This window comes from Miscanthus floridulus, chromosome 17, assembly GCF_019320115.1.
Source record: "Miscanthus floridulus cultivar M001 chromosome 17, ASM1932011v1, whole genome shotgun sequence".
NCBI classification, from domain to species: Eukaryota; Viridiplantae; Streptophyta; class Magnoliopsida; order Poales; family Poaceae; genus Miscanthus; species Miscanthus floridulus.
In genome coordinates, this window is record NC_089596.1 from 227,697 (window position 1) to 254,128 (window position 26,432).

At 41.4% G+C, this 26,432-nt stretch overlaps 1 protein-coding gene across 1 annotated transcript; it reads right to left on the minus strand.

Moving 5' to 3' along the window:
* Nucleotides 1-10,519: 10,519 nt before the first annotated feature.
* On the minus strand, nucleotides 10,520-25,902 carry LOC136518270 (ABC transporter G family member 48-like). Its single transcript, XM_066511907.1, has 5 exons — nucleotides 25,842-25,902; nucleotides 11,639-11,721; nucleotides 11,098-11,182; nucleotides 10,719-11,009; nucleotides 10,520-10,651 (listed from the first exon to the last, which is right to left on the minus strand). Exons 3-5 carry the CDS (start codon nucleotides 11,179-11,181, stop codon nucleotides 10,520-10,522), a joined length of 507 nt encoding a protein of 168 aa, XP_066368004.1. The 5' UTR covers nucleotide 11,182; nucleotides 11,639-11,721; nucleotides 25,842-25,902.
* Nucleotides 25,903-26,432: the final 530 nt, after the last annotated feature.

Sequence of the window (26,432 nt, forward strand, 5' to 3'; positions counted from 1 at the left end):
CAAATTATAGGCTCCCAGAATTCGCCAAATTCACTAGTCAAGACGGTACAAGCATCATAGAACATGTCAGTCGGTATCTCACACAATTGGGCGAAGCATCAGTTAAGGATGCCCATCGAGTTTGTTTCTTCTTCTTGTCCCTGTTAGGGCCAGCCTTCACTTGGTTTTCGTTACTACCAGTCAACTCCATTGCCAATTGGGCTAACCTAGAGAAGAAGTTTCATACATATTTTTACACTGGGACTGAAAAAAGAAGATAACAGATTTAACAACCATGAGGTAGAGGACTAATAAATCGGGCACTGAGTTTCTTCAGAGATTTCGAGAGACTACGAATTTGTGCTTCTCATTAAGCTTGGTCGATGATCAGCTAGTATCTTTAGCTGTCTAAGGAATGCTGCCAATGTGGAAATAAAAGCTGCTAGGACAAGAATTTGACAACTTGAGTCAATTGGCTCAACAAGTAGCAGCGCTCAATAGCCAACTCTAGAGTATACGCAGAGATACCCAATTCCAGAAGAGTACCATAGTAGCCAAAGCTTATGATCCATACTCAATTGATGATGGCTATGAAGATAAAGAAGAAGAGGTTGCCGCAGCTGAATGGAATTGGGGCAAGAAGACAGTAATGGTACCAAATCCTTGGGGAAGAGGAATCGAGGAGAGCTATGACTTTGATGTCACAAAATTGAACAGGCTCTTTGATTTCTTACTTGAGAAGGGCTAGATCAAATTGTTGGACAATCATATTATGTTACCCCCTGAACAGTTGAAGAATAAGAAGTTCTGCAAGTTTCATAATGCTACTTCTCATTCCACCAATGAATGCAGAATTTTTCGGCAGCATATACAGAGAACTATTTAGCAAGGGAGGCTCAAGTTTGATACGCCTCAGAAAATGAAAGTTGATGATAATCCTTTCCTAGGAGATCAAAATATGATTGATGTTGGGCTATTCAAAGGAAAAACTAAGGTTCTAACATCGGCTAAATCAAGAGAAGCTAGAACAGTTGATCCCAAGATGCAAATATCGGCTGATGAATGCAGAGAGATTAGATGATGTCGTGATGAGTAGAAGAGCCAATATGAGCAAGGGGAAACATCGAAGAGTGGAGCGACAAAGCCGTAAGTTACATCTTGGATCCTGTTGAATAAGTGGCAGCGGTAGAAGGAAAAGGATTATCAGCGATGGTTAGAGGATCAAGAATACCAACGTCAACTAGAAGAAGAAAGGTATGAAAGGAGGCAAGCCGAATTGCACTGGAATTATCCTTTCTTCAGATACTGCTGGAACGAAGATTTGAAATTGCCTACCAGACATGATTGTCCAGAATGCAGCAATTAGTATTGGGGATTTAGGCAATCTCAAATCAACTGTCAGTCTATCCATGTCTAGGATTCACATCATCATAATAACATGGATCGGTGCTCAAAAATAAAAGTATTCATGATCGGCTAGGAAAAAGAGTTGTTGACCAAGACTGGGCTGATCATGAAGAAGGAAGCAACAAGAAAGAATACATTTGGCAGGAAGGCCAATGGTGCCCTGAAGGACTAACAAGAAGCCAAAAGAGAAGGGTGCAGCGCCTAAGGAATAAAGAAATGGAACAGGCTCAGGCATCCAGTAAAACTCAAGTATGGCGTGCCAAACAAATAGCCGATAGAAAGCAACCATCGGCTAATATTCAAATGGCCTTTTTGTTGCCATTAGAATTCAAAATCAATGGCGAAAGCCAATAGCCGATCCAAGCAGCTGGCTTTGAAAATTTGTTTAATGGATAATCCAATAGATGGTACAGATGGTAAACTGGGACGTGGCTTCACGTCGGCCAACAAATTGGAGCAAGTGGACATTGGTTCTGGAGACAGGCCTAGGCCGACGTACGTAAGTGCTAAATTGGATCCAGAGTATAAGCAAGAATTAATTGATTTACTAAAAGAATTTAAAGACTGCTTTGCTTGGGAATACTACAAGATGCCTGGTTTAGATCAGTCAATTGTTGAACATCGGTTGCCAATCAAACCTGGATATTGACCCTTTAAGCAAGCTCTAAGGAGATTCAATCCAAACGTGCTTGATGATATTAAAAAGGAGACTGAAAGGCTACTAGAGGCAAAGTTTATCCGACCATGCCAATATGCAGAATGGATATCGAATGTTGTCCCTGTATACAAGAAGAATGGAAAACTAAGGGTTTGCACTGACTTCAGGGATCTAAATAAAGCCACACCCATGGATGGTTATCCGATGCTGATAGCCGATATGTTAGTAGATGCAGTAGCTTGGCACAAGGTTATTAGCTTCATGGACGGCAACACAGGGTATAACAAAATTTTCATGGCTAAGGAGGACATAGCGAAGACTGCTTTCAGGTGCCCTGGCGTAATCGGCTTGTTTGAGTGGGTTGTGATGACCTTCGGTCTAAAGAATGCTGGTGCCACCTATCAAAGGGCAATGAATTATATCTTTCATAAGTTGATCGGTAGGATTGTTGAGATCTACATTGATGATGTGATGGTAAAATCAGAAGGATATGAAGAGCATCTGGCTGATTTGTGGGAGACTCTGGAATGCACGAGAAAACCTGGTCTGAAGATAAATCCTAATAAGTGTGCTTTTGGAGTATCAGCTAGACAGTTCCTGGGTTTTATGGTCCATGAGAGAGGAATTGAAGTTGGTCAGAAGAGCATAAAAGCAATTGATGATGTAGTACCCCTGACTACTAAGATAGAGTTGCAATCTTTGCTTGGCAAAATTAATTTCATCAAAAGGTTTATTTTGAATTTGTCAAAAAGGGTTCTGCCATTTTCTCCCTTGTTGAAATTAAAAAATGATCAAGAATTTAGATGGGGTGACATGCAACAAATGGTGTTTGAGGAGATAAAAGAATATATGAAGCGTCCACCCATGCTGGTCTCTCCTCAGCAAGGTAAGCCTTTTAGGTTGTACATATCGGCCGATGACAAAACAATTGGATCGGCCCTGATACAAGAATTTGAAGGAAAAGAGCAAGTGGTTTTCTATCTAAGTAGGAGGCTTTTAGATCCAAAAACAAGATATTCTCCCATCGAAAAGTTATGCTTATGCTTACACTTCTCTTGCACCAAATTACGGCAATACTTATTATCGGCCGAGTGCACGGTTGTTTCCAAGGCTGATGTGATCAAGCACATGTTGTCGATGCCGATACTAAATGGGAGAGTAGGAAAATGGATTCTCGTGTTATCAGAGTTTGACTTAAGGTATGAATCGGCTAAAGTGGTTAAAGGGCAGGTAATAGCTGATTTCGTCACCTAATATCATAAGCCAAGCATGAATCATGTAGACCCGGTGCCCTAGACGTTATTCTTCGATGGGTCATCATGTAAACAAGGTGGTGACATTGGTATTGTTATTATTTTGCCTTGGGGGGCAAATTTTGAGTTTGCTTTTCCAACCGAACCAGTGGTTACCAACAATCAAGCAAAATATGAGGCTATTCTCAAAGGGATTCAACTTCTTCATGAGGTAAAGACCGAAGCAATTGAAATATTTGGAGACTCATAGTTAATTATTAATCAGTTGATTGGCCTATATGAGTGCAAAGAGGATACTCTAAGGAGATATTATGACGAGTGCCAAAGGTTGCTCAGGGAATTTCCTCATGTCTCATTTCAACACATTCCAAGGGCGCAGAATTAGGAAGCTAACCATTTGGCTCAAAGTGCCTCAGGGTATCGAGTGATTCAAGAAATCCTGAGTAATGAAGCCTCGGATAATGATTGGAGAATTGAGATAGTCGACTACCTTAGAAATCTATCATAGAAAGTTACCAGAAAGCTAAGGTATAAATTGACTAAGTATGTTTTACTGAATGATCAGCTGTATTACAAAACAATCGACGGGGCATTACTCAAATGCCTGAATGAAGAAGAAGCCAAGGTTTTGATGGGCGAAGTGCATGAAGGGATATGTGGGGCTCATCAATCGGCTTATAAGATGAAATGGATTATTCACAGAACTGGATATTTCTGGCCAACAATACTAGAAGACTGTTTTGAATACTACAAAGGATGCCAAGACTGTCAACGTTTTGGTAATATCCAGAAATTACCTGCGTCGGCCATGAACCCAATAATCAAGCCATGGCCGTTTCGAGGCTGGGGAATTGATTTGATTGGCCAGATCTTTTCACCCTCAAGCAAGGGGCATAAGTTCATATTGGTGGCAATAGACTACTTCACTAAATAGGTTGAGGCAGTTCCCCTGAAAGCGGTAACTTCAAAAAATATGGTTGATTTTGTCAAGGAGCATATCGTGTATCATTTTGGGATTCCTCAAACCATCACTACCGATCAAGGGACCATGTTCACATCAGAGGAATTTAGAGATTTTGCTGCCAGTATGGGGATCAAGCTGCTAAATTCATCTCCTTACTATGCTTAGGCTAATGGCCAGCAGAGGCGTCCAATCAAATTATGATTAAGCTGATCAAGAACAAAATTGAGGAACAACCAAGGAAGTGGCATTCGACGCTTAATGAGGCATTATGGGCATACAGGATGGCCTGTCATGGATCAGTTAAAACATCACCTTACGAACTTGTGTATGGCCATAACATAGTTCTTCCTTGGGAAATTTAGACTGGATCAAGGCGTGTTATGTTACAGAACGATTTGACAGCCGAAGTCTACAAAAATCTTATGATGGATGGCTTAGAAGACTTAAGTTGCCTTCGGCTGTGCGCTCTCAAAAATATTAAAGCCAATAAACTGAGAGTCACAAAATATTATAATAAAAAGGTCAAGAATAAGCAATTTTTTGAAGGAGATTTGGTCTGGAAAGTAAAATTGCCGATTGTGTCAAAGGACAGCAAGTTCGGTAAATGGTCATCCAATTGGGAAGGGCCTTATCAGATCAAACGTTGTGCTCCTGGTAATGCGTATATTCTAGAGACACTAGGAGGAGAAGAAGAGTTCGGCCAAGCAATCAATGGGAAATATCTGAAGAAATATTATCCCAGCGTTTGGATTAATAGTTAAAAAGCCGATTTGTTCGGTTGACAGCTCTAATAGCCGATGTCAGAAAGGTATCGTCTTTATTGTAAAAATGAACCCAAAAGAACAAAAGTCGGTACAATGCGTATCGCCTATAGAGGGAAAGGCCACCCGCTTAACAGACACCTAACTAGTTTCTCGGTGACTAGGAATTGCGAGAAAGAAGCCTGTGGCTCTCCCAGTGGGTGTTTGATGAAGCAAATAAGGGGAAAGTGTCCACACATTTTAGTCCTTGCAAACACTAGAACAGCTTTGCGAGCATGGAGAGAAGACTCAGGTGATATCACAAGACTTCTTCTAGCCACAATAGCTAATTCTCTTGCTCGACAAGGTGCTAGAATGAGCGACACAATCACCCTATACACAAGAATTCTTCTAACCACTCAAGATCTTCATAGCAAAGAGATGAACCATGGAGGGTCCGGTGAAGTCAAAGCTCGAGAGGGCAAGAAGAAGAGAAGCAAAGTTGAATAGTTGAGTTGCTCTCACCGGGGTCGGATGGGCATTTTATAGCTAGCCTGGGAAGATGAATCCAAGTGCCCGTGAAACAGTGATGCTCTTGTAAGAAGTTTTGAGGCATAGGCTCATGAATGGATGCAAGCGGTGACAAATAGTGGGCCCCAGATCAAGGTTCTTTACCCGTGGCTGTGGACCAATCAGGGATGCAGACATAATAATTTTGGAATAAAATTACTTTTATCCTAAAATTGGGGGGCATGTGTTTACACCAAAATTTGGAAGAAAGATCTCAGAAGCTCAGGAGCTCCCAAGATCATGACAGCAGGGGATCAGTTGCGTGTAGATCGAAACTAGATGATTCAGATGCAACGCTAGAATCGACTTTCTTTAGATAGCGCCAGCAGATAACGACGGAGGCTATGATCGACGCTGAGACGAGACATGCTGGACTCTACAAAAAGGGAAAGATTAGAGTCCAAGTTATCTTAAATTAGGAATATTTTTATTATGCCAAAGATTGTATTGAGTCGTACTCGAGTAGGGTTTGTTTTTAGACTCCGGGTATAAATACCAAACCCCGGCTATTATAAAGGACATCAACCAATCAAATACAAGTTAATTACTTTTTTCGGCTCCGGCCACCCCTTAGGAGTAGGAGTAGAGTAGATCTCGACGAGTTCTTCAGCAAGTATGGCTGCATCAATTCGATCGACCTCCACTGCTTGTCTGTAAGTATCGTCATGATTTATACCTCTGTTCGTATGGCTGCATCGATCCGGTCAACCCCCACTGCGACTCTGGTATAGGCTAGTTATCGACTCTTGTCTAATTCAAGTATGGCATGTGTGATTCTGCCTCACACCCCACTGCTTGAATTAGATCAAGGTCAAGTTATCGGCTCTACCTTAGTATGGCAGTATTTGGTAGATTCATCAAGTTATTGATATTGCTTATTGCTTTCATTATTTATCTAATTACAGCAATATCACTCTGCCCGATCGAGATTGATCTGGATCGGCCTTATATCTTGTTTAACTCATCATTTGCTAATCTAAAAATGATCTAATCTACATCTTAAACAATGAGTTATGTTTTTATCGGCTGTTTTGCGTCAATCTTAATCGTGCATAGCGTGCGGTTAAGGCATGTTCGATCTTGAGTAGATCTATTAGTTGATGAAAACCGTTCCATGGCCCATCATCATGGCCTGTGGGATTCTGCCTCTCACCCCACTGTTGGCACCGTGGAGTGGGGATTGTTGGTTGGTAGACCCGTTCCTAAGGAGGCATGACTTTAACTGTGCGCTATGCCTGAATCGGCTGTTTAGCCGATATCGAATGCTTTCACGAACTATTCACATAACGAGATCATTGAAGTAGAGATAAGTTAAAAGATATGTTAGTCCCATGATCTTGTTATTGTATTATGGCCTTCATGATTCTACCTCATGCCCCACTAATATTAGTAATGAGTTAGGGTCGTCGAGTCTATTGTTGTTTCTATGGCCTGCATAATTCTGCCTCATGCCCCACTGGTCATGGTGATAGATTGAGATCTAACATGTTCATTAGATTTATCTTTATTAAATGGTTAAGTGGTGTTGAATTGTTTCTTTATTTAAAAGAAGTTCGGTTACTTGTAATCATTGGCTCAGTACAAACCGATCATCATTGATATCTTATTGCCATTGATTAATATTTGCTTAAATAACATTTATCCTGAATGATAACTGATTCTTCTTATACAACCCAATGAGCTTTAATTGATTCATTCTTATGAATATGTTGGGATCGACTATTTAGTCGATCTCCTCTCATATCGGCTCTCAGAGCCGCACATTCAGGACTGTCTGGCAACATCAGCACGTTCCACCCTTAATTACTGATAAGCTTTCTCTCCTTGTCAATTGCAGGGTCAAATTGACTGGCACGTCTTGGGAGGATTGCGTAGGATCGACCACCCTTGCGCTGAAGCTAGGCAGATCTGCTCCATCGAGCGGACCCTTTAGGCTTGCTGCGTGTGTCCTCGGCACAAAGACGAAAATTCTGTGTCGATAATCACAAGTCCATCAAAGTCCACAAGTGTATCACAAGTATATCACAAGTCCATCATCAAGTGAACAACATAGTATTACATGTATTAGAAATAATCTTCATGATTGAGATTAGCTAGATCATAGGTCTCGTCATCACTATCAACATTGTCCAACTCATCAACACTATCCGAAGGAGGAATGTTGTCTTCATTGTCATTGCCTAAACGTAATCGCTCAAGCATTTGAATGTCCTTCAGATTTCGCACCTTGTCTCCAGCGTCCTCGTCATCATCCCTTTCATTGTCTACTTCCATTCCTATCTCTTGGGTTAAGTCTATGTCAAACCTTCCTTGTAGCCCCTCTTCTTGATAGAACTCTCCATCATATGTGTTTGGGTTGAAGTTGTAATCTTCATCATTTGGGATAGGTAGTTTACTGTGTGGCGATACCTTGTGCACAATAGACCAACCCTTAAGATGCTCGGCGTCTTTGCACGTGTATGACGTATAATAAACATGGACGACCTGTTGAGCCACAATGTAGACATCTTTTCCTGGATAGATGGAATCCTATCGAATCTCGACTAGCCCAAGCTTAGGGGTCTGTCTCGTTACTCCAGGATGAAACCAGTGGCATTTGAATATGACAGGAGTAAGAGGTTTGGAACCATAGAATGATAGTTCGTAGATTTCTTCAATTCTTTCATAATAGTCGAGTCCATCAGTGCCAGGCGTAACAACTCCGCTATTTGTGGTTTTTCGATTGGGCCGACTCTGCTTGTAGCTTGCTGTGTGAAAACGATATCCATTCACATCATAACCGATAAATGACTTGACCCTAATGGCACAGCCATTTGCAACCTATCTCAGCTCATCACTTATAGGCGTATCAGTTTGGGCTTTCTGTTTGAACCAACAAATGAAATCGGGGCTCTCTGGTCCCACACCCTGTGAAAGAAGGGTATCATTTTCTTGTGGGGTAGGTTGGCTTGATCCATGCCAGGATTGACGAAGAAATTCCCAGTACCAATGACAAACAAGGGGGTTAGACGAAGAAACAAGGACATACGGCGAAATGAAACAAGTTCGTTCAGAACTTACCCAATGAACGGTTGCACCTCGACAAGGTTGGTCAACACATATAGCATGATACTACGCCACTCTTCATTTTTCAATTGCTTAGTGGTCGATGCACTTGCGCTTCCGAGTTGCTCTTGGAAAAGGCTGAGGTTCGATTCATTTTCGCCAGCATTATAACGAGGGGGTGGATTATAAACGCTAGGAAGGTTCTCAGTGTAGTATTTCTCTGTGAAGTTCGACACCTTCTCTAGAATGTATGCCTCTGCAATGGAAGCCTCAATTTTTCTATATTTTTTGCGAAGAGTCTTTAGACATCTCTCGATTGGATAGCACCAATGGTCCTGCACGGGCCCCCCCATCCGTGCCTCATATGGGAGGTGCACAATCAAATGTTGCATCGGCAAGAAGCAGTCGGGTCGAAAGATCTTCTCCAACTTACAGAGCAACATGTGTGCCGCTTTTTCCAAGTCATCAATGATGGTCCGAGAGAGCTCCTTGGCACAAAGCTGGCGGAATAAGTAGCTCAACTCTGCAAGCACTTGCCAGACATGCTCTAGGACATAGCCTCGAACCATCACCGAAAGAAGCCGCTCAATCTATATATGGTAGTCATGACTCTTCATCCCGTTGACTCGCAGAGTGCCTAAGTTCACTCCCCTCTTTAGATTCGCTGCATACCCATCAGGGAACATTAGCGTCTGGATCCATTCAAGTACTTCCCTCCTTTGGTCCTTTTTTAAAACGAAATCGGCCTTAGGCCTTCTCCAGGTCTTGCCACGACTAGGAGGTTGCATCTCTTGATTTGGTCTATCGCACAACGTTGCCAGGTCCACTCTAGCCTTAGGGTTATCCTTAGACTTTTCAGTGTCCATGAGTGTTGCCCAAAGTGCCTTGGCGACATTTTTTCAGTGTGCATTACATCAATGTTATGTGGCAGAAGAAGGTCATCGAAATAGGGGAGCCTCGTCATGCCCGAGATATGAGTCCACATATGTTGCTCACCATATCCCACAAAACCACCTTCTTCATTAGCCACGAGAGCATCTATCTGAGCATGAACCTCGACACCAGTCATCATCCGCAGTGCAGGGTTTGTCACTTTGACACCTTTTGTAAAGTTCTTGATGTCTTGTCTGAATGGATGGTCAAGAGGTAGGAATTGACGATGTCCGTCGAACGACGAATACTTGCCACCCTTCTGCAACCAAATGAACCTCACACCTTCCTTGTATATTGGGCATGAAAACTTCTCGTGAACACAACAGGCGCAGAATATCCCATACACCAGGAAGTCATGCATGGAGTAGTGGTACCAAACGTGCATTTTGAGGTTGTCTTTGTAGCTCGATCGTATATCCATACCCCTTCATCCTAAGCACGGACCAATTCATCAAACACGGGCTCCATGAACACACCCATATTACTCCTTGGGTGTCCAGGAATTATCAACGACAAGAATACGTTATATCATTGAAAGGAGACACCGGGGGAGAAATTAAGGGGGATAACAAAGACGGGCCAACATACGATATGTGGAGGCTATGTTGAGATGTTCTGGTTTGTAAGTATCGTACATGACAACGTGCACGAAATCTTCTGAAATTTTTATCATAGCCTCCACATACGATATCACGACATCTCAACAAGTTTTATGATTTTTGGACTTCGTTTGCTTTTTATAGAATTTAAAAACACTTCGCACGCAAGTTCGCGGTCATGTTTCGTGAACAAGATGTGCGAAATTTCGGGTCCATTCCTGGATACGGCCTCACACTACACTCAGTAACATAACTATCATTTTTTGAATCATTAAATTCCATTATTCGTACCACGTGCAGTTCAAATTTGCAATGAGATAATTTGCAATGAATTGGGGTTCCAACTATAAATTGATGACTCCATCACAGGTCTATGTAAGGGCGCATGGTTTGCAGGCTTTGCATTGCATACCAGTTGTCACACGTTTCTTTTGCCCACCAGAAATTCCTCTGATCATCTCATCGCCAATAATAACATCAGCACAAATGTCCAGCCCAAGCACCTGAGAGAGGTTTCAATAAACTCAATAAGCACGTTTTTTCAGCCTATCAGTAAAATCAGAATCATACCTTGAGAGTGAGATCTGTTATAATATTAGTCTCCTGTCCTTGTACTACAGTAGCTTTCATGAAAGCATCAATCTCAGGATCTGGCTTAATGCCTGCATCCCGCTCCCTTCTAGCAAGTTCTGCGATCATCTCATATCTGGCACCAATGCCTAGGCATCGCCTGGAGAAATCCAGCGTCTCTCTTACAGTCATCTCGGCATTGTGGAGATCATATTGACCAACATACGCGCTAGTCCTCTCAGGATAGAACTCTGAGATTGGATGGCCACAATACGTGATGCTGCCAGAGACCTGTTTTGCGGTAGAAGGATTTAGCATGTGACATCAACGCATAAGCCAAACTGACAGAAGGGCACAGGATGGCGGATTGAAGTTAAACCTTGAGATTTTTGTCAAGCTTGCCAGCGAGTGCTCGCATGAGCGTGCTCTTTCCTGAGGATGGAGGCCCAAGAAGAAGCGTCATCCTAAAAGGAAAAAAAAAATAGCTCAGTACTTGCTCTAGAGTGCAAGAAAGTGATGTATGTAGTTATCAGATTACATGGATGCAAACCAACAAAACTCATGGATGGGATTTTCTTCTAGGATGATTGATTGGCATGATACCCCTGACTGACACCGGGTACACAAAAAAGCATATCTATATATTCCTTTAATAAAGAAGAAGAATGAGAAGATGAGAAAGATACATGACATTTCAGTCTGTATCAAATTCTTCTTTACGCCTTTTTCATAAATAAAATAACAGGATAAGAAGTGTATTAAGAAATAAAATGGTACTGCTAGCTAGACCAATCACTTTTGGTTAGCTGACGAAAGCAGATTAGTTTGGTTAGAAGATCCAGGCATCGAGGGAGCAGTTGGATTGGATGGTGACGTAGCACAGCACCAACAAAAGTAATGAATGGTATGTACGGGGGTACCTGGATGGCTTGAGGATACCATTGACATTCTTAAGTATGGTGATGTTCCTCTTGTTTGAAGAACCAAACCGTCCAATGAGACCCTGCAACGCATCACATCAGCAAGTTATTACTCCCTCCGTTTCAAATTAAAAGTCGTTTTGCCTTTTTTTTTATTCATCTATTTTGCTATGCATCTAGATATAATAATATGTCTACGTACATAGCCAAATGGATGAATAAAAAAAAAGTCATAGTGACTTATAATTTGGAATAGAGCGAGTACATTATTACATGGGAAACTACTCTGTTAGCATATCAGTCCACATCAACTCATGATGTGTCGATCATAGTCATACACATCAGAAAATCATATTGATAACTGACATTGATTGGAGAACATGCTAAACTAACTGGGGTCAACATTCATTCATATCTTATATACTGGATGGAAATAAATAAAGAGGGGAAACAAAAGGAAACGGAAAGCATTTGCTGATAAGGACAGGCACCAACCGACTAAAGCCGAAACCGAAAGATGGACGGGATCTGGGAGCGGAATGGAGGATGAAATTCAAGCTACCTCGCATCCATAATCTGATTCCCCATTCGATCTACTCGCATCTCTTCATTTCTTAGCTCCTTTTTGTGAGGGATCGGGAATTTTCGGAAATAATGAGGCTGAGCCCCCGATTCCATCGGCCCCCAGCTACTGCTGTTTCTCCGCCTCTTCCTCTGGGCTCCGGCGGGCGGCGGGCGGCGGCGGATGATTTTCATTTTGGATTCTACCGTTTGCCGGTTAGACAGCTACGTTTTGCGCTATCGGTCCCAGCGAATAGAAAATTGATTTTTTTTTTTACAAGGGAACCCTTGTAATCTAAGCCCACCGTTCCAAATTATATGGCCCTGATCGTTTCGTTGAAAAGTCAGGCTAAAAAATACTGTTCGCTGATTTGTTGTGCAAGAAAAATAATTTACCAGGACTGATAAGCCAGGCTTATAAGTCGTTTTGAATTTTTTGTTCATCCATTTTGCTATGAATCTAGACATATTATTATATATACATGCATAGCAAAATGATATATCAAAAAAATCAAAGCGACTTATAATTTAGAATGGATGGAGTAACGAATAGAAATCTGGCACCCGATTTAGATTTGTATGGTATGGGTGTCCTTTCATAATTGGGTAATAAGCTAGGGGTCTGTTTGGATTGTGGGGAAAAATTTCTGTTCCTACGTTTTTTCTGTGAAATTAAACTGATTCCTCTAAAATTCTTGCGAGATTCATATAAAATTCATGCGTTCCAAACAAGCCCTACAATGAAAATGCTGGTTTCAAATTAAGCCATTTCACATTGTCTATCTCTCTCTCTTTTCTTTTTGGTGCTCCTACGATTTTCACATTTAGTAGTTCTTCAGTGTGTTTTTAATCTCTAGCTAGCGAGCAATATGTCGTGACAGATCGATCTAAGATACTTTTTTAGCGTCTCTTTTTTTATATATAATTAAAAAAAGAGTCTTAGCCATATATTGTCGTGCGCGCAAGCGTCTCTTTTTTATATATAATTAAAAAAAGTCTTAGCCATATATTGTGTGCGCGCACAAATTGCGGATCGGATCGAGAAAAGAAATGGCGCAGCAGATCGATATATAGCTAATCATCTCGTCATCTGTCTTTGAGTGCTACAGCGGAATGATACGAATAAACGAACGATTCTTCAATAATCGAGCCACTCGTACAGAAACAGGCTTTATTTTCGGTTGGGAAACCCCTTCAATACCGGTTTTCCAACCGGGAGCACGAATCTGAGATTAAAGAGCTCCTCCTTTAGTCCCGGTTTCTCGCCCGGGACTAAAGGTATTTCCGCTTGGTAAGACCAATCGGGACTAAAGAGGCCTCCCGATCTGGCCACGTAGGACGGTCCTTTAATCCCGGTTGGTATTACCAATCGGGACAAAAGGTTTTTTTTTTCTTTTTTTGTTTCTATTTTTAATTGATGATTCGTTTTGGTTTTCGAATACGCATTCTGCTAGTAATATACATATTCTACACGTTTATAATGTTCGAACATTTTGTACAAACTAAAGTATAAAACTAACGTATATATTACATGCATATACATATATTGTACGTTATTTTATGTACATATAATATGTATATATATATATATATATATATTACAAATAAAGCTTGCGTTGTATATTCTATTATATTCTTGGGATAACAAATTCACTCCATTTGGTTTGGCTTTCATATTTCGTTGACATCATTGTAGAACTCGCCGGCGGGGTTGAGGACCTGGTCATTAAGAAATCCTGCTATGGTCTCTTGAATTGCTTTCAGTTGGTCACATCGTATGACTTTTTTCTTCAACTATAGAGTATTCAATAAAAGTTAAAGAAAAAATATTAATATATATACGTGTTGGTCTTGATTACTTATATATATGAGCAACAAAAGAAATTGTGAATATATAAATATATTTATATAACGTATTTTGAGAATCTTTTCAGGAGTTCTTTTTACGTATGCTATGATGAACTCGCAAATATAGTATCACTGTAGTTGTTCCCCTGTTCTTGCCTCAGAACCCACTTTTACGAGAAAAAAGATCCGGTGAATTGAAAGCATGCATGGTGTATATATATATATATATATAGCTAGTACTTACTTTGTGTGCGATTACATTCAGTGGCGCTTTGCAATGTTTCATGTGGTGTTTCTCAATGAAACTTTTCCAAACACTGCATCCAATAAAATAAAAAATTAATTTGGCTTTTAATAATTGTTGCAGTTAAGAGATTGGGGTATATATAGTTGCTAGAGAGACCAAATTACCCTTGGATAATATCTATCATGTCTTGGTACTCTGTTTGTTCTTTTCTTAACGAGTCAAAGATGCTCAACCGACTATTGGCCATATCGATGACCATCAATATCCAGTGATTGCTGCATATATTTTTATACATAAATATGATCGACATTAACTAGAGTCAACATATATATATATATATATATATATATATATATATATATATATATATATATATATATATGGGAGATAGCTTAGCTAGTAAGCAAATAATTGAACAAATGTTCATATGATCGATATTAATTATTTAACACTCACTTGAAGTTGTAGGAGAAGAGTATGTCTTTGTTTTGTTGGTTCACTAAGAACCTTATGAGATTTTTCTCGAGTTCAGCTTTCCATTGAGACGGGAGGTTAGGGTGTTTGAATACGACATTTGGATCAACGAAACCAACATTATTATCATTTCTCTTTCTGAGTTCTGTCATCTCATATCTGCATATATAAAAATATAGTATGAGGATATATAATTTATATATATACATGTAGCTTTATATATATACACTTTAATAGTAGAAAACAATCACACTTACAGATAATAGCAGCTAATGAGACTTTTATCGAGAGAGTCCAGGTAGCATAGTTGGTGTAATTCTACAAACTCTACATATATAACGTCATCGCCATGAAAGTAATGTTGGTTTCTAACTCTGACAGGAACAAAGGCCTCTCCCCGTTCACATGCTGCCATGTACCACTTATTTAGCAGGTACATTTGCGTATCCAGTTCATCTAAGGCCCTAGGGTTGTATAGACTCTTTCCATATTCAAATTTCTTCCAAGGATCCACTTTCGGAGCAGATGGTCCTTCAGCGAGCACTTGGGTAAGGTCCAAATCAGTTTCCTCGTAAAACCGAGCCAGCTCCTCAAAATCGACGTCTAAATCTAAGTTCGAACCATATTCATTACGAATGACAAGAGGGGGAACTGATTGTTGCGATTGTTGTCCGAGTTGTGCAACACCTTTCTCTGGTCTAGTCTTTTTCTGCGCCGTCTCAAATGACTTGGTGAGAGAACGGTCGTAGTCCGATTTTAGCAGGGTCTTTTGAGATTCCCGCCTTTTCTGGTCCACCTTCTTTTTTAGAAGATCTGGAGGTAGGTAGAAGTACAATTTCTCTGGGTTCTCCCTTGCTTCTCGTTGCTTTTTCACTTTTTTAAAGAAACTGTCCACATATTTTTGTACTGCAGTATTTAATTCCTTTTCACTTTTCTCGTAAGACAATTTTTTGGGAATAACTGGATTAGATGAGGCTTTCTTCTTTGCCGGCTAGTGGGCTAACGACTTCGTTTGCATGGTGGACCTCTTAGGAGCTGGCTTCTTCTTAGTCATCAAGGGAGGCGGGGAAGTCATTGGAGACCTCCTTGGAGGCGTTGGAGACCTCTTTGGAGGTGGCGGCGGTGGCGGCGTTGCCATCTAATTGTCCAGAGCACTATGATGATCTGAAGATTGAATAATTGAACTTAGGTTGATAGAGACCCTACTGTGTGAGTACAAAAAAGAATAATTAGGTATAACAAATTGTTATTTTTAATCATGCATGTCAATAGAAAATTAGTGAAAAAAATTTCGTTCACTTTTGTCCGCACCTATTGTCTGGCAATTGAGGAAGCGGTGGTGGACTAGAGACCCCGAGAATAATGATGTAGCGCTTGCGCCATAGTATGAATGTCTTCTCTGCTTCTCCTAGGGAAACCATGCTCCCAAGAAATGTTCTTTCCTAAACCTCTCTTTCGGCCACTATGTTAGCAGTCCTGATGGCATACGTCAGTTCATCCTTCTCTCTATTGGGCCTGAACGCGCCAATAGCTTTAGCTTATAGAGCATAAGAAAATCTTTGTGTTGCTCTTTCGAGTTTTGGGCCACGAACTAGCTTCCCGGTCTCTAGGTCCAGTCTTCACCCATGAGCAAAAAACCAATTCTTCGTGCGTTTGGATCAATTAAGTGATTCTGGTGTGATACCCTTGGCAAGAATGTCCGCTTCTATTTTTCTCACTTGGGAATGGCAGTCGCATAGCCACTAGATCCCATGCCATGGTGGTATACCTTCTGTCGGGCATTCTCTTAGTTCCTTCTCACCCGTTCCTCACCCTCTTCCGATGTCTTGTACTGTATAAAATTATTTCAGTAGGGCCTCAACTTCATGAGCGGGCCCCTAGTATTGAAATTGGGCGTTAAATTCTTCTTGACGTATTTCGTTTACAGGGATTTCTTCCAAGTCTAGAATTATGTGGCCATCTTCTTCATAGCCCACTTTCGAACTAGCTCCTTTAATTCATCATCGTTGATATCATCATAATCATCCGCTTGCAACGTGAAATGTTGAAGGATATCATCCTAAATTAAATTCTTATCAAGATCAGAGACAAAACTAACATGAGGCTCGTTGATCTTTTGCTTCCATTCATGGGCACTGATCGGAAGTCTGTCCCTTATAAAGTACTCACAGTGTTGCATGAATTTCCTTGCATATGGACCAAGTGGTTCGCCTGTCTTGATATTGAATTCCGATATTATGTAGCGCCCCTCCAATGGCTTTTTTGGGCCTCGAATAATTTTGCTTTTCGCCATTGTGGTCTTCGATATAGAGGGCTACGTATAAAAAAAGAATAAATAAATATCATGTGTATACATAATAGATGATAGATATTCAAATATATATATATACTATATTCATATATATATAAAAATATATATACCTCGCTAGTATTTTCTTGCATAAGATTTTCTTGGTTATCTTCAAGAGCCAGGTATTGACTCCCGTCATCTACATCCTGCTGGTCACCATCGGCAAATTGAGTGTCGGTGTTGATAGTATTCATCATTTCTTCATCCATGTTGTCTCTCGGGGCAGCCATCTAGCTTTTACTCTACTAGATATATCTATAAAAAATAAAACATGTTTCAATAAATAACCATCCGTACTAGTTGACCTTGCTTACGTGATCATCTCGGCGAGCATTTCTCCACCGAACGGCACCGTACTTGGCCAAGGAAGAGCTTTAATTCTATGAGGAAGGGAACACGGTCTTCCACGACCGTTGCCGCTCTCCCTCGTAGAATCAAAGCTCCTCCTTGACGTCCGTTACCGCTTGGCAGAGAACATGCTAGCCGAGATGAACACGGTCCGCAAGTTCAACTAGTACGGATTTTCTATAATTTTCTAACTATTATCTAAGTTTTTTATTTTATGGAAAAATTAATTCTAAAAAATAAAAGGCATGATTTTTAAGTATTTCATTTCATGGAAAAAATAATTCTAAGTGACCTGATCGATATCGGCGAGCTCGTAGGCGTTTAGATTGCCGAGGATAGTAACATTTGTAGATGACATTTGTAGGTCTGAAGTTATCAAATATCCATCAAATTATAGCTCAAAAACATGTTTCAATAAATAACCATCCATACTAGTTGACCTTACTTACGTGATAATCTCGGCGAGCATTTCTCCACCGGACGGCACTATACTTGGTCAAGGAAGAGCTCCGATTCTACGAGGAAGGGAACACGGTCTTCCACGACTGTTGCCGCTCTCCCTCGTAGAATCAAAGCTCCTCCTTGACCAAGTACAGTGCCGTCTGGTGGAGTAATGCTCGCCGAGATTATCACGTAAGTAAGGTCAACTAGTATGGATGGTTATTTATTGAAACATGTTTTTGAGCTATAATTTGATGGATATTTGATAACTTCAGACCTACAAATGTCATCTACAAATGTTACTATCCTCGGCAATCTAAACGCCCACGAGCTCGCCGATATCGATCAGGTCACTTAGAATTATTTTTTCCATGAAATGAAATACTTAGAAATCATGCCTTTTATTTTTTAGAATTAATTTTTCCATAAAATAAAAAACTTAGATAAAGAGAACATGCTAGCCGAGATGAACACGGCCCGCAAGTTCAACTAGTATGGATTTTCTACAATTTTCTAACTGCTTTCTAAGTTTTTCATTTTATGGAAAAATTAATTCTAAAAAATAAAAGGCGTGATTTCTAAGTATTTCATTTCATGGAAAAATAATTCTAAGCGACCTGCTCGATATCGGCGAGCTCGCGGGCGTTTAGGTTACCGAGGATAGTAACATTTGTAGATGACATTTGTAGGTCTAAAGTTATCAAATATCCATCAAATTATAGCTCAAAAACATGTTTCAATAAATAACCATCCGTACTAGTTGACCTTGCTTACATGATCATCTCGGTGAGCATTTATCCACCGGACGGCACCGTACTTGGCCAAGGAAGAGCTCCGATTCTACAAGGAAGGGAAGACGGTCTTCCACGACCGTTGTCGCTCTCCCTTGTAGAATCAAAGCTCCTCCTTGACGTCCGTTACCGCTCGGCAGAGAACATGCTCGCCGAGATGAACACGGTCCGCAAGTTCAACTAGTATGGATTTTCTAAAATTTTCTAACGATTTTCTAAGTTTTTTATTTCATGGAAAACTAATTATAAGATCACGTAAGCCGCCGCTTTGTCGATCCAATCCGACGGGGTTTCACAAGCACTGAGCATCGTTTAGGTTGCCTTGTTTGACGGTTCATTCATGATCGATTCACGCTACTGATAGGCACATACAAGAGATCAAAAAATAGCATAATCATGTCCATTATTTTGGTTGACGTAACATGACATAAATGTAACATGACACAAATGCTACTGACAGGCACATACAAGAGAAAATAGCATAATCTTTCCTTGGTTTCCAAAACATGTCAGCAGCCAAAACTTATGAACAAACAACATCTTTCCTTAGTTTCCATTTGTACCTAGCTGTAGTGAGGCAGCGCGGGGAAGGCTCGGGCGCGCTCCGGTTGTCCAGCAAAGAAAAAAAGATTGACACTTAGTAAACAGACAGAATTACATGGGCTTAATTTCTTGTCACTTCCTAAGGTATGTAAAATCTCAACATGAACTCTATATCCTTTATGTTTTGAGGGGATGTATGCTGATTTTTTTCAAAACCTTACTGTCAGGACATTGTATCACGGATTATAGCAGTCATAACACTGAAGAAAGCTGTCTAAATGAGTTCAGTATGTAGCACATCGAGAAAAGCCTGGATTTACCATCCTAATCTTGACTTTGATATTTTCTCCATATCTGGGACAACATGGAAATAATAACTATAGCTTCCCACGTCATCTTTTTAACAACCAGAATTCATCTCACCGGTGAGGCAGCGTGCGCGGGGAAGGCTCGGGCGAGCTCCAGTTCAGCAGCGTGGGGAAGGCTCGGCCGCACTCCGGTGAGGCAGCGCGAGGAAGGCTTGGCGCGCTCCGGTGAGCACGAGCGAGGTGGGGGCCGGGGACGAGGATGGCGCGTGCTCCAGCGAGGACGAGCCAGGCGCACTGGCCGGCCAGAGAAGAAGCACGCGTGTGCATGGGGCCAGTGACAGCGTGTGCGCGTGATGAGGCAAGGCTAGGGTGGTCGCCTAGGAGCGGCAGTGCTACTGGATCGATCTGGTGGAGAAGATGAGGCGACGGCATGGCGGAGACAGAGAGAAAGAGAACTAGGGCGTGGTTTATAAAGGGAGACCTTTAGTCCCGGTTGGAGCTACCAACCGGGACTAAAGATTCTTTAGTCTTGGGCTATGGTTAGAACCGGGATTAAATGTCTGAGCTTTAGTCCTGGGTGTAGCCACGACCCGAGAGTAAAGGGCATTTGGGTAGGCCGCGAAAACTGCAGCTCCACCTTTAGTCCCAGGTGGTTGATCCACCCGAGAGTAAAGGGGGAGCTGCAGTTTTCGCGCCCTACCAAAATGCCCTTTACTCTTGGGTTGTGGCTACACCCAGGACTAAAGCTCCACCTTTAGTCCTGGGTGGTTGATCCACTCAGGAGTAAAGGGGGAGTTGCAGTTGGCTTTCTCTAATTTCTATAAGTTTTTCTTTTTTTTATATATTTCTTTTATATAAGTATGTAGAGAGTTATTAATTGCCTAATAAATAAAATATTATCCAAAAAATTATAAAAAAATTCTTAGACTTGATTTTGCATTATTATACACAACAAAAATTTGTAAACTAAACCATTTTGTTTTACTGTATAAATATTTGACATAGTGTAAATAATAATTACAATTTGCACCATGCAAAAATATACTACTTAATTAAAATCATTAAAACTATTGCTTTTCGATAGGAAATTAGTTTTCACATCTTATTAACGTTCATCATTTGGTTTTTCATCACACATTCTTCATGGAAAATCCACCGTCTAGCAGAAAATTCATTTAAACTGTAGAAAATATAAAAACATGATAAAAAAATCTGAAGTCATAATTATTACATAATAGGTCTAATACATCACTATATATATCAAGCGGGCACAGTAGTAAACTTCTTCTTAACATATATCCCTTGGTTATGATCGCGTCGTAACCATGGAGTGTCCTTATCATTTAGCTGGATGCTTGGGTCTTTGTTCACTATGAAGGGTGGAATTCTGTCATCCTTTTCATAATCTTCTGATATGTCTGACTTGTCTTCAATTCCGACAATGTTTCTTTTCCATGAAAGAACTATGTGGCGCTTTGGCTCATTGATTGGGTCGTTGTTGTTTTTCCCTCTCTTCGGTTTTGTAAACATGTCCTTGACATAGAACACCTGATTTACATCATTGGCAAGGACGAACAGTTCATCTTTGTACCCAATATTGTTGAGGTCCATGGTTGTCATTCCATACTGGTTGTCGACTACTACCCCGCCTCCAGTCGCCTTTACCCATTGGCACTTGAACAAAGGTACCTTAAAAGTAGGTGCATAGTTTAGTTCCCATATCTCCTCTATGCGGCCATAATATATTTGCTTATTTCCATTAGGGTCGGTGGCATCTATGCGGACACCACTGTTTTGGTTGGTGCTCCTTTTATCTTGGGCTAGCGTGTAAAATGTATTCCCATTTATCTCGTACCCTTTGTATGTGAGGATATGCCACGATGGCTGCCTATCCAACAAATAAAGTTGCTCATCAATACTCTCATCACCCTAACATTCTTTTCGCAACTAGTCGCTGAAAGTTTCCATGTGCTGACGCGTAATCCAAGCTTCAGACTTTCCTGGAAACTCGGATCGGAGCAACTCTTTATGTGTCTTGATATACGGATCCACCAAAGAGGAGTTTTGCAGAAATGTGTAGTATGCTTTATTAAAATAATTGTCCTACATACCAATATATGGTTTCTTCCCTAGTGTCCCCTTTCCACTTAGTCTCCCCTCGTGTCGCGATTCAGAAACACCAATCGAGTCAAGGTCAGGAATAAAGTCAACACAAAACTCAATGACCTCCTTTGTTCCATAGCCCTTGGCGATGCTTCCTTCTGGTCGAGCATGGTTGTGAACATATTTCTTTAGGACTCCCATGAACCTCTCAAAGGGGAACATGTTGTGCAGGAACATAGGATCGAGAATGCTAATCTCCTTGACCAGGTAAACTAGAAGGTGTGTCATGATATTAAAGAAGGAAGGAGGGAACACCAACTCAAAGCTGACAAGACATTGAACCACATCATTCTGTAGTTTAGCTAGATCCATTGGATCAATTGCCTTCTGAGAAATTGCGTTGAAGAATGCACATAGCTTCACAATGGCTAGACGTATATTTGGTGGTAGAATTCCTCTTAATGAAACGGGAAACAATTGTGTCATGAGCATGTGGTAGTCATAGGACTTTAAGTTTAGGAATTTCTTCTCTAGCACATTTATTATACCCTTTATATTCGAGGAGAATCCAGATGATACCTTGATGCTTGCTAGGCATTCAAATATGCTTTCCTTCTCTTCTTTCCTAAGAGTGTAGCTGGCAGGACTTAAGTAATGGTGTCCATTATCTGTCTTCTCTAGATGCAGGTTGTCTTATTCTTTCAAACACTGCAGGTCCTGTCGTGCTTCAAGTGTGTCCTTAGGCTTCCCATACACACCCATGAAGTCTAGCAGGTTCACATAAAGATTCTTCGTCAGGTGCATCACGTTGATCGTGCTATGGACCTCTAGGACTTGCCAATAGGGTAGCTCCTAAAATATGGACTTCTTCTTCCACATAGGTGCATGACCGTCGGCGTCATTCGGAACAAGTTCACTGCCATATGCCTTTCCAAATACTACTTTCACATCCTTGACCATATTAAGTACATCCTCACTAGTTTGGTTGCCCGGCTTGGTCTGGTGGTCTATCTTATCTTTAAAATGCCTGCCTTTCTTTCTTAGGGGGTGATTCGCAAGAAGAAATCGACAATGGCCAAGGTACATGACCTTTTGACATTTTTTCAAGAATATACCTTTAATGTCATCGAAACAGTGCATGCATGCATTATATCCCTTGTTTGATTGTCCTGAAAGATTACTTAGAGTAGGCCAATAATTGATTGTTACAAACAACAATGCTCATAGGTCAAAGTGCTCCTGTTTGTGCTCATCCCACACACATACACCTGGTCTATTCCACAAAAGTTGAAGTTCTTCAACTAGTGGCCTCAGGTACACATCGATGTCGTTGCCAGGTTGCCTTGGGCCTTGGATGAGCACTAGCATCATAATAAACTTACGCTTCATGCATAACCCGGGAGGAAGGTTGTAGATACATAGAGTAACAGGCCAAGTGCTATGACTACTGCTCTGCTCCCCGAAAAGATTCATACCATTCATACTTAAAGCAAGCCTTAAGTTTCTTGCGTCATTTGCAAACTCCGGGAATTCTCTATCGATTGCTCTCCACTGGGACCCATCAGCAGGGTGTCTCAACATATTATCTACCTTATGGTCTTTTTTGTGCCATCGCAACAACTTTGCATGGTCATTATTTTTGAACAGACGTTTCAAGCGTGGTATTATAGGAGCATACCACATAATCTTGGCAGGGATTTTCTTTGTGGGACGTTCGCCCTCAACATCACCAGGGTCATCTCGCCTGATCTTATACCGCGATGCATGACATACCGGGCTTGCATCTAACTTCTCGTACTCCTCGCCACGGTAAAGGATACAGTCATTAGGACATGCATGTATCTTCTAGATTTCTAATCCCAAAGGGCAGACTACCTATTTTGCTTCATACGGAGTGGCGGGCAATTTGTTATCCTTCGTAAGCATCTTTTTTTGGATTTTCAGTAACTCCCCAAATCCCTTGTTAGATATACCATTCTTTACCTTCTATTGCAGCAATTCCAATGTGGTACCCAACTTTTTCTGCCCCGCATCACAAGTTGGGTATAGCAATTTCTTGTGATCCTCTAGCATGCGCTCGAACTTGATCTTCTCCTTTTCACTTTCGCATTTTCTTTGTGTGTCACGAATGGACTGACCAAGATCATCAGTGGGCTCATCTTCTGCTCCTACCTCTTCTTCAGCTTCTCTCATTGCAGTATCATTGAAGGCCCCATATACAGCAATAATGTCATCATCGTCCCATTGTTCTTCTTCACCTTCTTCCATTACAACCCTGGTTTCTCCGTGCTTCGTCCAACAAATATAGTTTGGCATGAAACCCGACTTCAACAAGTGTGAATGAAGACTCCTTGAGCTAGCATATTCCTTCAAATTCTTACATATGGCACATGGGCAACACATGAAACCATCGTGTTTGTTTGCCTCGGCCACACGTAAGAAAGAATGCACGTCCTCAATGAACTCTTGGGAGCGACGATCAGCATTATACATCCAATGCCGGCTGATCTGCATTACATGACATATATACCATATTAAAACCTAGAACATAATTAGTTAATTATACGACATGCATGCCACCACACCTACCATTAAAAAAACTAAAGCTAAAATACACATCAGCAGCATAAGGATTTCGCGACCAATCCCAACTAAAACAGACAGATCATGCGTTTGTTCAACATCTATGGGCTTCTTCCATAGGATCACTGCCTCATCAGCCGTCGTAGCCACCTGTGCAAGAGAGTTTTGCACGTGTTCAACATACTCTTCCTCCCAGTACTAGCCTGAACATCCAGTGCCATCCCACTGAAATTAAAATAAAAAATTAGAACTTTAATCACAATCATCATGAAAATAAGTATAAATTAACCATAATCATCAAATGCGACAAAATAACTCACATTGCGATCCGAACACTTGTAGAAGATACGGCCCTTGTTGGGACACTCCTTCCTCACCTGGTACTCCATCACAATCTTCTCCTCACACTTGCCGCATGCAATGAGAGGGAGATCCGGTCTTAGTCGCTTTGTAACCTGATGAGAGGCTGAGGACCCAAAAGTAGTTGACATCTACTCTCTATATTCATTTTTAATATAATATAAATTTCTCATTTTATAAAGAAATAAAATAAAAAAACTCTAAAATTCTCTATATCTCTAAAGCATGAAGTGTGTTATGCATGCTAGAAATGAAAGCTCAATACTAGTTTTGAATAACTACTTTAACCTTTCTTCATCCAAATATGCAAACTTTAAAGTGATTTTGAGCTTAAATGGCTTACAAATAAAAAAAATCTACCATAAAAGAACCACATATATCTAGTCCATAAAATGAAATAAGCTACTGATGAAACATGAGAGTATAAAGTTGGTAACCTTTAGAACCGAAGAATCGATGGAGGAATGAAAGAAATCTTATGATCACCGATGATGAGGAAGAAGAGAGGCCGGCGATGAAGCAAGAACACTGAGCTCGAAGTGGCTCGGGCTCAGGGAGGAACAAGGGCTATATAGGAGGGGACCTTTAGTCCCGGTTGTAGATAGAAACCGGGATTAAAGGTCCCTTTCTAGTCCCGGACGGATCCTCCAGCCGGGAGTAGACTTTTACTCCCGGTTGAAGAGACAAACCAGGAGTAAAAGTGAATCTTTAGTCCCGGTTGGTAGCTCCAACCGAGATTAAAGGTCCCCTCCAGCAAAAGCCTGATGCAGTAGTCGTTGGGCTGGGACCTTTAGTCCCGGTTAAAGCTACCAACTAGGACTAAAGGTTTCTCTTGTCTCGGGCACAAAAAAAATACCAGAACTACAGCCAAATTTCGAAGTGAATCAAAGATCGTTTCTCTACTAGTGAGCTCGTAGTCGTACGTACGTAATTAATTAATTAGCTAGGAGTACTCCGTTGAACTTGAACTATATATACCGTACCGGTTTGTACCTATACTATAGCTAGCATAGTAGAATAGGATGATCATCATGTACTCCGTTGAAGAACTTGAACAAGCTAGTTAAAGCATGCAAAATGCTGCACATACACATATATTCATGTAATCATGTATGAATATAATATGGATGATATTATATATTTATCATATTATTAATTCGTGTATGATGCATGGAGAGAGTAGTGAGCAAATTAAAAAGTTATAAGCATGCAGCTAGCTAGCTGGTAATAAATAATAATTACTAACCTGGAGAAAATTGGTGGCAGCGTTCCAGAGCGTGGGAGGGCGCGACCGGCGGCGATGACGTCAGCCTCCACCGTCAGCTGCTCGTACCGAACCTCGATGGTCAGGAGCTCGATGCCAACCCTGCAATGCATGCGCGCGTATGAATACGAATACGAATACGAATGATCTAGCTTGTCAGCTTGATGGATGCAGCAGCCAAGCACACGACGACGTGGACGTACATGTCGATTCGGTCCCTGACCCGGCGCAGGAATCGCTTGCTGCCGTCCTGGAAGAGGCGCTCCAAGAGTTCACGGCCCCCGTCGCCGCCGGCCAGCTTCTGGATGTCCACGACCTCGACGCCGCCGCTCTGTTGTTGGTCCTCGAGCGCCCGCCGGAGGATGCCCTGGCGCATGCGGTCGTAGGTGGGCAGCTTCTCCATCGCGGCCCAACGCAGGTTCTCCTCGTCGTCGCGGTGCTCATGCTCCGACTGCGCTCGCCCGAAGGGGTCCTCCGTGTCCATCTGCCGGAAGGACTGCGAGATGGAGGAGCCCAAGCTCAGGCTCCGACGGCTAGACGAAGCCAGCGCCGCCGCCGCTGCCGGGTGCGGAT